Source organism: Geotrypetes seraphini, chromosome 6 (genome assembly GCF_902459505.1).
Source record: "Geotrypetes seraphini chromosome 6, aGeoSer1.1, whole genome shotgun sequence".
In the NCBI taxonomy this organism is placed as follows: Eukaryota; Metazoa; Chordata; class Amphibia; order Gymnophiona; family Dermophiidae; genus Geotrypetes; species Geotrypetes seraphini.
The window spans coordinates 3517299-3531461 of NC_047089.1; the positions used below are offsets into that span (position 1 = coordinate 3517299).

The 14163-nt window shown below is 42.6% G+C and overlaps 1 protein-coding gene across 1 annotated transcript; it reads right to left on the bottom strand.

The window, feature by feature from the left end:
- Positions 1-3970: 3970 nt before the first annotated feature.
- Positions 3971-11516, bottom strand: LOC117362319 (olfactory receptor 51E2-like). Its single transcript, XM_033948549.1, is given in 4 exon segments — positions 3971-4442; positions 4444-4670; positions 4673-4954; positions 11396-11516. Coding segments are annotated over 3 exon segments (951 nt in total). The 5' UTR covers positions 4925-4954; positions 11396-11516.
- Between the last annotated feature and the right edge of the window lie 2647 nt (positions 11517-14163).

A 14163-nucleotide genomic window follows, 5' to 3' on the forward strand; every position in this document is an offset into this window, starting at 1 on the left:
CAGGAGGGCTTGGGCTCCCTCCTGTCCTGATCGTTGTCGGGGGGGGGGGGGGGGGGTGTGGATCGCGGCAGGGGAGATGAGCCATCTCTCCTGCCGCGATCATTTCTGTAGGGGGTAGGCAGGTTAAGAACATAAGAACATAAGAAGTTGCCTCCGCTGAGGCAGACCAGAGGTCCATCTTGCCCAGCGGTCCGCTCCCGCGGCAGCCCATCAGGCCCATTGCCTGAGCAGTGGTCCCTGACTAGCTCTATAACCTATCTCTACTCCTATTCCTATAACTTACCTCTACTCCCATCCCTATAACCCATCTCTACACCTATCTATACCCCTCAATCCCTTTGTCCTCTAGGAACCTATCCAAACCTTGTTTGAAGCCCTGTACAGTGCTCCTGTCTACCACGGCCTCTGGAAGCACATTCCATGTATCCACCACCCTCTGGGTGAAAAAGAACTTCCTAGCGTTTGTTCTAAACCTGTCCCCTTTCAATTTCTCCGAGTGCCCCCTTGTACTTGTGGTCCCCTTTAGTTTGAAAAATCTGTCCCTGTCTACTTTCTCTATGCCTTTCAGGATCTTGAAGGTTTCTATCATGTCTCCTCTAAGTCTCCGCTTCTCCAGGGAGAACAGTCCTAACTGTTTCAATCTGTCAGTATATGAGAGATTTTCCATATCCTTTATCAGCTTAGTTGCTCTTCTCTGGACTCCCTCAAGTACTGCCATGTCCTTCTTGAGGTACGGCAACCAGTACTGGACACAGTATTCCAGATGCGGCCGCACCATTGCACGATACAGTGGCAGGATGACTTCTTTCGACCTGGTCGTGATACCCTTTTTAATGATACCCAACATTTTGTTTGCTTTCCTAGAGGCTGTGGCGCACTGCGCCGACGCCTTCAGTGTTGTGTCTACCATCACTCCCAGGTCTCTTTCAAGGTTACTTACCCCTAGTAGTGATACCCCCATTTTGTAGCTGAACATCAGGTTCTTTTTCCCCACATGCATGACCTTGCATTTCCCTATGTTGAAGCTCATTTGCCACTTTTTGGCCCACTCTTCCAGTGTCGTTAGATCCTTTTAGAGATCTTCGCAGTCTTCCATGGTTTTAACCCTGCTGTATAGTTTGGTGTCATCCGCAAATTTAATGACCTCACATTTTGTTCCCACCTCTAGGTCGTTTATGTAGATATTGAACAGGAGCGGTCCTAGCACTGACCCCTGCGGAACTCCGCTTGTGACCCATTTCCAGTCTGAGTAATGTCCCTTTATTCCAACCCTCTGCTTCCTGTCCGCCAGCCAGTTTTTGATCCATCGGTGGACCTCCCCCTTGATCAGCTCAGCAGCCCCTTTTCAGCACTTATACCTGTTTTGACTTGGTCTAAGTCAAAACGTATAAATGCCGACTAGGCAACCTGCCTAAAGTTTTGGTTATACCTGCTGCACGCCTAGGTGTAGGTCAGCCCATCTCCCGTCCACCTCCCGCCCTTTTCCCTCCTCTCAAAATGCCTCTTTTCGCTCTATGCGTTTAGAGGCAGGGAAAAGGCCTAAGCTGGTTTTAGATACGTCTAAAACCAGCTTTGATTATGGGTACTTGGACGATCAGGCTTTTTGATCGTCCAAGTACCCATTTAGGCCACTTTTTAGATGTTTGGTTTTTTTTATTATGAGCCCCGTTGTTTTTAAGCTTTTCTTGAAATTATTCAACGTGCAAATCTCTCGTAAGTATGCCAGTGCTAAATTCCAGAGCATGGGAGCCATAACAGAGAAAATATTATTGTACATAGTATTGATCATTTTTAGCGATGGAATTGTTAGCAGATTTTGATTTGATGACTGGAGAGTACGTTGTGAAGTTAGGGGTACTAGGAGTCTGTTGATGAATTCTAGCTGTTCTGTTTGTCTAGTTTTGAAGGTTAACAGCATTATTTTATAGGTGATGTGATGGGGAATGGGCAACCTGTGTGCTTTGACCATCAGAGGCGTAACATGGTCGAATGTTTTTGCGTTAAAGATTATTTTAACAGCGGTGTTCTGGATAATCTGAAGGCGTTGAATTTCCTTTTTTGTAATTCCCGTGAATAGGGCATTGCCATAATCTAGTGTGGGAGGATGTTTTGTGATATCAGAAAGAAGGCTTCCAGATCAGCCGCGGGAGCCCGTGGCTTTGAGTGAACACTGCAGCAAGACAGAGAAGGGAGCCGGCAAGAAGGGAGGGAGAAGGGAGGGAGGGAGAATGACGTGTTGGGACTTGAGAGCACAAACAGGACAAGGAAAGGAAGGAGGGGCATGAACTTAGGAGGGAAAGAGGGAGGGGAGCATGAGCCATAAGATGGAAGAATAGAGGGAGTGAAGGAAAGAGATGCTGGAGAGAATAGAAAGGGAGAATTGGGTGTCTGAGAGAAGGAAAGAGATGGTGCACAGGGGAGATGAAGAAAGAGGAGAACTATTGGGTAGAGAGAGGAGGGTGGGAGAGAAAGAATTATTGGACATGGTGGTGGGAGAGGAATGAGGTAGAGATGCATGGGTGCGGAGAGAAGGGGGAGAACATACTGGGCCGAGGAAGCCTCCTGGTCTTTTTTTTTTAAGTACAGAGGGGAGGTTATTAAAATAAGTGCTAGATTGGGCATGGGAGAGAGCTTATGGGGCCAGAAACAGAGGACAGAGAGAGATGGTGGGCAATGGTCTGATGGGAGAGACGTTGGACCTGGGGTGGTGTGGAGGAAGAGGGAAAGACATACTTGAAGGGAGAACTGTTGGGAAGAGAAAGGGAGAAAATGGTGGACCTGGGGAAGGGAGGAGTTGGGAGAGATGGGAAGGGGTGCAGTTGGGAAGAGAAAGGGAGAGAAGTTGGATCTGGTGATGGAAGGGAGAAATGGAAGGCAGAGAGATGCAGCATCTCTTCCCCCCCCCTTCATTTCATTGTTCAGCATCAAGGGGGGAGGGAAGAAAAACAGAAAAGAGAGGGAGCAAAATGTTGGACCATGGGGATAGAGGAGCAGAGATGGACCCATAGGAGGGCAGGAGGGAAGAGAGCTGGAATAAGAAGTTGCTAGAAGATGGAAAGAAAGGGACATGGAGTTATAACTTGACCAGAGGAGAGAGGGAGGGGGATTCTGAAAGTGGTGAGCCATGTGGATGAGCTAACTGAGTTGATACAAAGAGTGAGCTTACACAAATTGAAGACTAGCATGAGCGATGGGATCTGGGGGAAGGTTTATAAGGTTTTAGTTAGCTCATTTGACAAATTTTTTTAAAAGTATAGTTTTCAGTTTTTTCCTGAATGTTTTGTAGTTGGTCGTTTGTAGCTTGGAGAGGTGGCAGACTATTTTCGCTGCTCTGGTGGCTAGTAGTTCGTCATATAGTTTTATTGCTTTGTATGTCTTTTGCTGAATGTTGCTACTATTTGGGTTTCTGCCAGCCTCATAGAGAATGACAATGGTGACAGAATTTGTCCCCATCCTGCGGTTAACCATGGGAAACCATCCCCATGTCATTCTTTAAGGAGAGAGGGAAGAATCAGAGTATGAATGGGCAAACCACTGACCCTCAAGCCTTGCATTGAAGATGCTGGTGGAGAAGGACTGAGGTTGAGATAGACACTAAAGAATGACACGGGATGGTTTCCCACAGTTATCCAGGGGGAAGGAAATGGTGATCAATTCTGTCACCGTGTCATTCTCTACTAGAGAGTTAATCAATAGTCTGCAGTGAAATGCATTGCATTACTTGAACATTTTAGAAGACCAATTGAAACTTAGTTATGTTATAGTCTGAAACTAATCTTCTAGAAGTTGTTTTATTCTTTCCACCATGAGTTTGGATTCTACAGCACATTTGGGCCAAGGAGCCATGGTCTAAGCTAGTAGTCGAGCCCATATCTCTTACTTAGCTGGAAAGAATGGCAACCATTGATCAGCTATTCAGCACTGGAAAACCTCCTATGAATTGGAGGATTGGGTCATACTAAAGACAATATCAAGATCTAACCATAATATGATGGACTATCTTCAGTACCCTTCTTCGGATCTGCTTGGTTTTTGCACCGTACACTATAGGATTTAGTGCAGGGGGGATAAAAAGGTAGACATTGCCCATATAATTATGAGCGATAGGAGCTAAGCTGTTTCCAAACCGGTGTATCACCGATAAGCCAATCAGGGGAAGGTAGAATGTCAAGACTGCAAAAAGATGGGACACGCAGGTGTTAAATGTCTTAAGGCGTTCCTTGTTGGATGCAAGCTTCAGGACTGCCCTTAAAATCATAACATAGGACAAGAAAATGAGCAATGAATCTATACCCATGACCATTAGAATGGCCAGTAAACCATATACTATATTGGGGGTTGTATCAGCACAGGCCAGTTTCATTACATCTTGGTGCACACAATAAGAATGTGAGAGAACATTGTTTTTGCAAAAGGGCAACCTCTTAATCAGAAGGGGAAAGGGGGACAAAGAACAGCGCACCACGGACCACTGCCATCAGAGCAATTTTGGCTGTGAGTGGATTGGTTAGAATGGAAGCATGCCTCAGGGGATGACATATGGCAATGAAGCGATCAAAAGCCATGGCCACCAAAATTGTAGACTCAACGGCTGACAGGAAAGGAATCAAGAACATCTGGATCAGACAGGCATCAAAAGAGATTTCTGTTCTATCAAACCACAGCAGCATCACAGCATTTTGGGCATAGTGGAAGTGGATAAGAACAGATCAATGACAGCCAGGAAAGAGAGGAAGATGTACATTGGTTCATGGAGGCTTGGCTCTGTCTTGATGATGAAGAGGATGGTGGCATTTCCTAATAATGTGATGATATAGATTGAACACAGAGGGAATGCGATCCAGATATGTGCACCTTCCAGTCCAGGAATGCCGATCAGGATGAAGGTAGAATGGCTCAAGAGAGTAGTATTGGAAAAAGTCATCGTGCACTCAGCTTCACAAAGTCCTGAGTCCTGTGGAGAAGAAAATGAGGGTTATTATTTAGGAGGAATATGTTTCAGCAGACAGGTATTGAATTTTGGGTGCACATCAGCAAAATCAATGGATTAATTTTAAAGTAACAAAATTATGCAATTAGCATCCAAAAGGCCACTTAGGTGGCTTTCAAAAAGTCAGTCACGGCAGAATACACATGCCCTCTCCTTTACAAAGCCACGCTAGCATTTTTAGCACTGTGGCGGCCATGACAGCTCGGACGCACATATGAATTCTATGAGCGTCAGAGCTGTTACCGGCTGTGGCCAGTTCTAAAAACACTAGTGCAGCTTTGTAAAGGAGAGGGCTAGTTTGCAAATTATAAAGCCGAAGTACTAATACCCATCCCTGCCATGATGGCTCTGGGTGACACTTTGAGATCTATGTATCAAAGCTTCATGGGGAAGAGGGGGAGTCTGTATAAAATGGGCCCTAATATTTACATGAGTGTTATATGCATAAACAATTATTGGGTGCTAAGGTCCATCTTGGGGGTTAGCGCCCAAGAAAAGGATCTGGGTGTCATCATAGACAATACAATGAAATCTTCTGCCCAATGTTTGGCGTGCAAAAAAGGCAAACAGGATGCTAGGAATTATTTTAAAAAGGGATGGTTAATAAGACAAGAATGTTATAATGCCCCTGTATCGCTCCATGGTGCGACCTCATTTGGAGTATTGCATTCAATTCTGGTCTCCTTATCTCAAGAAAGATATAGCAGCAGTAGAAAAGGTTCAAAGAAGAGCGACAAAGATTGTAAAAGGGATGGAACTCCCTCGTATGAATGAAAGACTAAAAATGTTGGTCTCTTCAGCTTGGAAAAGAGACGGCTGAGGAGAGATAATGATTGAAGTCTACAAAATCTTGAGTGGAGTAGAAGGGTACAAGTGGATCGATTTTTCACTCCGTCAAAAATTACAAAGACTAGGGGACACTCGATGAAGTTACAGGGAAATATTTTTTTCACTCAGAGAATAGTTAAGCTCTGGAACTCATTGGTAGAGGTTGTAGTAAGAGCGGAGAGCGTAGCTGGTTTTAAGAAAGATTTGGACAATTTCCTGGAGGAAAAGTCCAGAGTCTGTTATTGAGAAAGACAAGGGGGAAGCCACTGCTTGCCCTGGATCTGTAGCATGGAATGCTGCTACTCTTTGGGATTCTAGAATCTTGTTACTCTTTGGGATTCTGGAATGTTGCTATTTTTTGGGATTCTGTATGGCATGTTGCTACTCCTTGGGCTTTGGCAATGCACTAGTGACCTGGATTGTCCACCGTGAGAACGGGCATGATGGACCATTGGTCTGACCCAGTAAGGTTATTTTTATGTGAGAGGAGGAGCCTAACCATGATCCTGAAGGAGTTTGGTGGAATGCAGTTGGGCCTTTGGAGATTTTTGATTGGTGAAACGGAAATTGAAAACCCGGGTTTTTCCTTCGGAACCCGGGTCAGAAGTAAGATTACCTGGTCCAATGGATCTTTTTGTCTAGCATCACCCAGGTGGAGTTCCAGATGAGGGAAGACCTTGGCTGGAGGAGGGAGTTTGTCAGGAAACTCTAGAGCAGCGGTCTCAACACGCGGCCCACGGGCCGCATGTGGCTCTCCAGGTTTTATTTGCGGCCCGCGGTCTGGAACATAAGAACATAAGAAACGCCTACGCCAGATCAGACCCTAGGTCCATCTATTCCGGCGACCCGCACATGCGGAGGCCAAGCCAGGTGCTCCCAGATGGAGACCCTGGTTACCCGTATCCATCAATATGTTTTGCAAGGAGGTATACATCCAACTTACACTTGAAACCCAGAATGGTAGTCTCCGTCACCACCTCCACCGGGAGAGCATTCCAAGCGTCCACCACCCGCTGTGTGAAACAGAACTTCCTGACATTTGTCCTGAGCCTGCTGCCCCCTCAGCTTTAGTCCGTGACCTCTTGTCCGTTTCACATTTGACAATGTGAACAACGATGATTCTTGCTCTATTTTGTCGAATCCTTTCAGTATTTTAAAAGTCTCAATCATATCCCCTCGCAGTCTCCTCTTCTCGAGGGTGAACAGTCCCAGTTCTTTGTAGCTCAAATTTTTCCATACCTTTTACTAGTTTCGTGGCTCGCCTCTGCACCCTTTCCAGCAGGGCTATATCCTTTTTTAGGTAAGGAGACCAGTGTTGGACACAGTACTCCAAGTGTGGTCTGACCATTGCTCTGTAAAGCGGCAGCTTTAACGTCCGCCGATCTACTCGTGATCCCCCTTCTTTATCATGCTCAACATTCTGTTTGCTTTCTTCGCCGCTGCCGCGCATTGAGTCAACGGCTTCTGGTTTCTGTCTATCAGTACCCCCAGGTCTCTTTCTTGTTCAGTTTTGGCCAATGTTCGCTCAAAGCCGCGGGTTGGCGGCTCCTTGCGCTATTCACTCTTGCATTGGAAGCCTCTCTGATGTCACAACATCAGAGAGGCTTCAGATGCAGGCGCGGGATCTCGCAAGGAGCCGCCACCCGCGGCTTTGAACGAACGAGCCGGCCAGACATGCTGCTACTCCAGTGGCGTACCAAGGGGGAGGGGGCAGTCCACTGTTCTCTTCCCTGCAGGGCCGACCAACTCTGGTGGCCCGACGTCAATTCTGACATCGAGAGGACATTCTGGCTAGCCAATCACTGCCTGGCTGCCCGGAATGTTCTTTCCGACATTAGAATTGACATCGGGCAGCGAGAGGTGGTCGGCCCCATGCAGAAGAGAAGCAGGGAGATGGCCTGTTCCCGATAGAGGCAGCAGCAGCAGCCTATTCCGCGGGGGAGGTGGCATGGGGGAGGGCAGGAAGGAAGAAAGAAAGAAGGTGGGGTGGGGACAGGGAGCCAGAAAAAAAAAGCAAAAAAATGGGGGCACGGAGGAAGGAAGAAAGAAGGAGGGGGGACAGGGAACCAGAAACAAAGCAAAAAATGGGGCAAGGAATCAGAGAAAGACAGACATAGAGAAAGAAAGAAAAATTTGGGGGAGGGAATGAGGTCTGGAGGAGAGGAAGCATAGAGGAGGCTGAAAGAAGGGAAGAAGTATTGGATGCACAGTCAGAAGAATAAAGTGCAACCAGAGACTGATGAAATTACCAAACAAAGGTAGGAAAATGATTTTATTTTCAATTTAGTGATTGAAATGTGCCAGTTTTGAGAAAGAAAAGATATTGAACTTTAAATGTGAGTGCTGCAGAAAAAAATAGAGTACTTGGAGGGCCGCAGAAAAAATAGTTAATGTCTTATTAAAGAAATGACAATTTTGCATGAGATAAAACTCTTTATAGTTTATATATCTTTCCTTTTAACTGTTAAAGGAAAGTTTTATAAACTATAAAGAGTTTTACCTCATGCAAAATTGTCATTTCTTTAATAAGACATTAACTATTTTTTCTGCAGCCCTCCAAGTACCTACAAATCCAAAATGTGGCCCCGCAAAGGGTTTGAGTTTGAGACCACTGCTCTAGAGCTTCCTTCGAGGCAGTCAGCTTCTGTCCGGAGGAGCGGAGCACGCCGGTGCAGCCACATTTGCGTTCGGCATCGAGTGCGGCAAGTGAAGCAAGCGAGGCGGCTATTTCAGATGGCAGCGAAGAAGGTGAAGACCAGGCTGTACAGCGTATTTTGGCTGCCTCAGGAACACAACTGCCATTGTGTGAAATCCTGAGGTCGACGGGCCTTGCAGAATCTATCTTTAATGCGAGATTCCACAGGTACTGTGCAAATTAAACCTTTTGCTGTAGTTCCCTTAAAAAGCCCCCAGTCATAGATCTGAATTCAATATGGGAAGCTATCTCTGAATTGCAATCCTCATTGGGGACTCAGATGCAGAACTTAACAACTTATTGCTCAGGACTGCTTTTGGAGACAACACAATTACACCAAAGAGTGGGCAAACTAGAATCTGAATCTGAAGACCAAAGATGGGGTGGGGGTGGTTGGGAATATTTTATGATATTGTTTGGTTATGAATAACTGTTAGGTATATGGGAGGGGGGATATTTAATGCGAGTTAGAATTTGATGATATATTAAGTGATGTAAAAGTATAAATGATTATATTATATGTTACACTTATTGCGAGCTTTAAAAATGAATAAAGATTAATTTTTAAAAATTTGGATACTTTGTTCAAAATCAGCTATTAATGAAGGATAATGGGAATATTAACTTTAAATTGGAGATGCTGGAGAATGCGTCAAGAAGAGAAAACCTGAGATTAATTAACTTGACATGTTTAAAAGGTATCTCACAGAGGTTTTGAAAATTCCACAAACTTCTTATCCACCTATGTCGGGAATTTATTATCTTCTATTTGGTAAGAAGAAAACAGCAGAGGAACAAGAGGCTTCTGCCGTAGAAATGTTAGACATGTTAGACTTGACTAATATATTAGAAAGATGAGATTCTGATCAGATTTCAGTGGCTTTAGAATCTGATAGGGATTGATTGTTGAAGATATTTTTTAAATTTAAAGATAAAGAGTTTATGAATTACAAGATCCGAATGTACCCAGATTGATGAGGCTCTTTTGAACCTGGGCGTGGCAGCCTATTAAAAATGGACAGCTATGTGGTGGAATGGGCAAGCATGAAAAATAAAATCACCATTATATTTTCCTTCCATTGCTCTAGATTTACTAGTCAGGGTTTGTTTATAAGATAAGGACCTATCCAAGGGCAAAGGAGGAGGGTTTAAATGGCTAGATAAAATTACAATTGGAGAAGCCAGAACACAAACCAGATAAAACAAATACGGGATAATATATTGACCTAAATATGTGTTTTGTGCTGAGGTCACTGGAAACAGGAGAGGCCTTCTCTCATGTCACTAGAATTAATATGTAAGTTCTGTTGAAGACCATAGAAGATATACACAGGCTGTAGCTTAGTTTTATGAAGTTCCATTGTTTCAATGTGTGCCCAGTCTGGTCTCCAGAGATCTGCAGGACAGATAAGGTTTGGCTTTTGACCTGGTTGCTATAGAGATGGACTTTTCTTCTTACTACAGAGATTACATTCCAGGGGAGGGGGTTCCCTCTCCTTTTTGCAGGGTAAAGTTAGAAATGCTAAATGGATATACAAAATGCATATATGATGAATAAAATTTTAGTAAACTAATAACGTAGGGACTTTCATATTCAAGGGTTCAGATTGACATATAATTACCCCTAAAAATTATACTGGAGGAGTAGGAGTCATATAGGAAAATGTAGAGTTTGTGGGAGTGGATTGGCCACTCCCCTTTTCTTTCACTGAGACACGGAATTTTCAGTGCATGCTCTTAAATGACTCAGTAACACGAGAGCAGTAGTTTGACTCTTAAAGAGAAATGATTTAAAGCTGTGTGAATGGATAATTTTTCCTCTGTAAGTTTATTGTAATACTTTTTCCTGGTTTCTTCTGTACCTTTACTTTATTAGATAAGCTAGTATTAAAATGTAACTTTTAAGAATTCTTGTGTGAGGGGGACGGACAGTCCCCCAATATGCATACAAGCCCCTTATATGATATCAAGTATTCATGACCAATTAGATGCAGGCAGTAAAATGTCATCATGTATTAGGTATATTTAAGTGAACCTAGCAGGACAGAATTTTGAGGGCGTTATGTCAGGGAAGTTGCATTTACACTCTCTGACTTGTAATGTTCCTTCATTGTACAAATGAATGCCTTATACGAAATATTTGTACAATTATCATCATGTCAGTGCACCTATAGGCAGGGTAGAACCAAAACTCTGCTCAAGATGTATCTAGAGTGACCCAAAAAAAGAGGAAACAAGTTTTGATTTTGCGACCTCATTTGTGCTTAGATTTCCTTGTAAATGTTTACTTAATTTTCAGGGAAATAGATATGTATTTTTTCAGTCTTCACAATTGTCAAGATTTATTTCAGGTAAAGAAGTGATCACTGCTAGTAACCCTGTTAACTTACAAGAAGAAGGCTCGTAATATGATGGCCTAGGTGATATTCAGATTTGCTTGTCTGTTTTCCTAATAATGATTTAATAACTATGAATATTCCAATTTATTTTAAAGCTCTCTCCTTTATATTGTGAACTAATTAACAGTACAAAAGGGGAAAATTCCTATTCTTCTAGAATTTTTTTGATGTTTGTTTTATTTGTAACTGTTTAATATGAATGATTTTGGTGATTATAAAACTGGAAATAAAAATTTAAAAAGGCTATTGTTATGCTCTTATGTAATATTTATTTGAATGTGCAAAGAGTCTACACTACATCTGTAGCCACATAATTGTCTTCAAAATATCATTTCTGCAGTTAGTTTAATGTTATCTAACAAAATCTGTTTGCTTCTGTTTTGGCTCTTGAGCTCCCTGTTGACCATCTAACCCCTAATCTAATGTTTTCTCCACTCCTGATTGTACACATAACCAGCAGCCTCAGTGGTCATTTTTACACACCTTTCTATGGACTGGTATGTGATGGTCAGTCTGGAACCACCAAGGGCTTGCTCAGAAATGCCTCAATCTCTGTGTTGATGGATGGTGTTTCCCTGCTGTCCCCAAGCTGTGTCTTCTCATCTTTCACCTCCAATCTTCAATATCTTCTCCACAGTATCTCTTTCCTCCTGTAATCAATTTTAATTTGTACATTGTAATTCTTGGGTTTGCCCAACTTCTTTATAATTGTGAGCCGCACTGATCCAGTAATTGGTTTGAGCAGCATTCGAGTATTAAATGTAATGTAACTGGTGGAGTTTGGAATTATGTACACATAAAACTCAAAGAAAGAATATCATCACGTTCATTTCAAAAAAGGCCAAGATGAAGCAATGAGCATTTACATAAAAATTAACTAAACAAATGCACAAAGTCTTAAGCACATAGGAGGGGCTGCTGAAAAGTTCTCAGCCCAACCCACAAAGTTGGGGCAGTCTCCACTTCGATCAGTGATTTTCTACTTTTTTCGTTTTGTCAGAAAAATACAGAACGAGAAAAGTGGAAAATCGCTGGCCTAAGTATAAAGCCCTCAGTGGAGATGGCCCCAATTGTGACGGTTGTGCTGAGAACTTTTCAGCAGTCCCTCGTATTCAGAGTTCAATCCAAAAATACTCCAAGATTTTGAATAAAAGACTTAACTGTAAAATCAACCATCCAATATTTCAGACATCTTCATTGCCCCGTTGACTGTGTAAACCACACAGAAAAAGTGCTATATCAAGTCCTACATTTACTGCTAATTTGTGCTTGCACATCCATCCCATCGCTTTATCAAAATACTTTGTCAATTTTGAAGTTGGATTCAAAGAGCCTTTCACAAGTGGAAAAAAGAATTGCAAATCATTTGCATTCAACCCATGTACCACCTTTAGCGCGTATAGAACGCAACGAAGACATTGGTTTTTAAATCAATTTACTACACTTTGGGCTGTTTGGCGAAAAGGCGAATGAATGAAATCTCCAAAATAAAAAGAGTAATGCAATAATTAATGAATTAATTCACTTTACCTGCTATTCAAAATATACTATAGGCAAGATATGTGGAAAGTGTCATCCTACAAAGAGTGCATATGACGATGTGGCATTCGTGTGTACACAGCCACTTTTTACAACGTAGACACTTCAAACTAGTTCACTTTTCCAGTGCACTCAAAGGGTTTTACATACTTAAAAACTGTTAGAGCACTCTACTGCGAAATACGAAACAACTCGACTGAAAACCAATAGCATTTCCAGCAAACGTACAGACTTTTCAGGACCCAAGAGTGTCTCTGAAATATCAACTCCGTCTCTTTCGTACTTTGGAAACTGAGCCACAGCTGGAGTGGCAGGAGTGGAGGGTTTTTACCTGAGGAGTTCCTGCTTTACTTTCCTAAAAAGGTGACAAATCGATAGGAACCGCTGAATGAGACGGAAGAGATGAGGCACGATCTGACAGTCAAGAATGGGATGAAAACAACTTCCACCTGAAATAAACAGAAAGATGATAATCAATTGTAAATAGAATGTATAGCAAGTAAGTTTCAAGTTTAAAAAAATTTTTTTATTAAATCACTTAATCATGCTTCTAAGCGATGTACAAAATAAAAAGATTAAAAACATAAAATACAGACGTGACATAAAAAGACTGACAGTGCCAATGAGGAAGAAAGGTAAGAAATACAATAGGAAATAGGAAAGAAAGAAGGGCGGGATTAGGGGTTCTTTTACTAAGGTGCGCTAGCATTTTTAGCGCACGCAGGAAATTACCACGCGCTACGCTTCTATAACTAACGCCGGCTCAATGCTGGCGTTAAGGTCTAGCCACGTAGTGCTATTCTGCACGTTAAAACCCTAACGCGGCTTAGTAAAAGGAGCCCTAAAAGAAGAAAGTAAAAAATAAAAAAAAAGCTCATCGTGGTTCACAGAGTCAAAGATTGAATGGGAAACATTTAAGGCTACTCTTGAACCTATCGAGAAGACATCATGCTCTTAAATAAGTAGGAAGAGAATACCATGTCTGAGGGGCTATAATTGGGAGGAAAAGAAATCAGAGTGCTCGAAAAGCCAATGTCCAGACTGTATGAATACCTCCAGGAATATCCATCTGTCAAGGAAGGGGGAAGACAAACTAGTACCCCTGAAAGAATGGAGACTTTTCAGTGTCGATTATTGCATTCATTAGGGACCTCCAGTTGGATATGGTTCATTAATGTCTGCTATAGGATATCGTAACTACCACTCAAGCAATGATCTGGTTTTGTGGCTGATCAGTTAATCACCTGCAGGACTTCAGTCTTCTTGGTTGCTCGTTCCTCTAGGTACGATGCAAGATCTTTATGAATCCTGATATGTGAATCCCACCAGGAAACACAGCCAGTTGGGACTCACCACTGTTACTAATATTACTCTTCTGAGCATATTCTGAGAGGGGAGAAATCAGTGGAGGTATGGCATGTGCGACCTAGGAATTATCCAAATAAATCCTTTCTTCAGAAGTTTCTCTTACACTGATCCAATTACAAATAATCAGGTTTTCTCCAGGGCCAGTCTGGCTGCTCATGTCTAAAATAGAGTCTGGCAAATACGTAACAAGTGAATAACGCTTTCCATTACAGAAGCCCAGGATCCAGAACCTTGATTTATCACAGATCCATTTTTCAGAAAATAGTTGTCTGGTATTGATTGTCACTATGGAGGCAAAATTCAGCCACTAGGATGGGATATATTTTTTTAATTCCCTGATATTG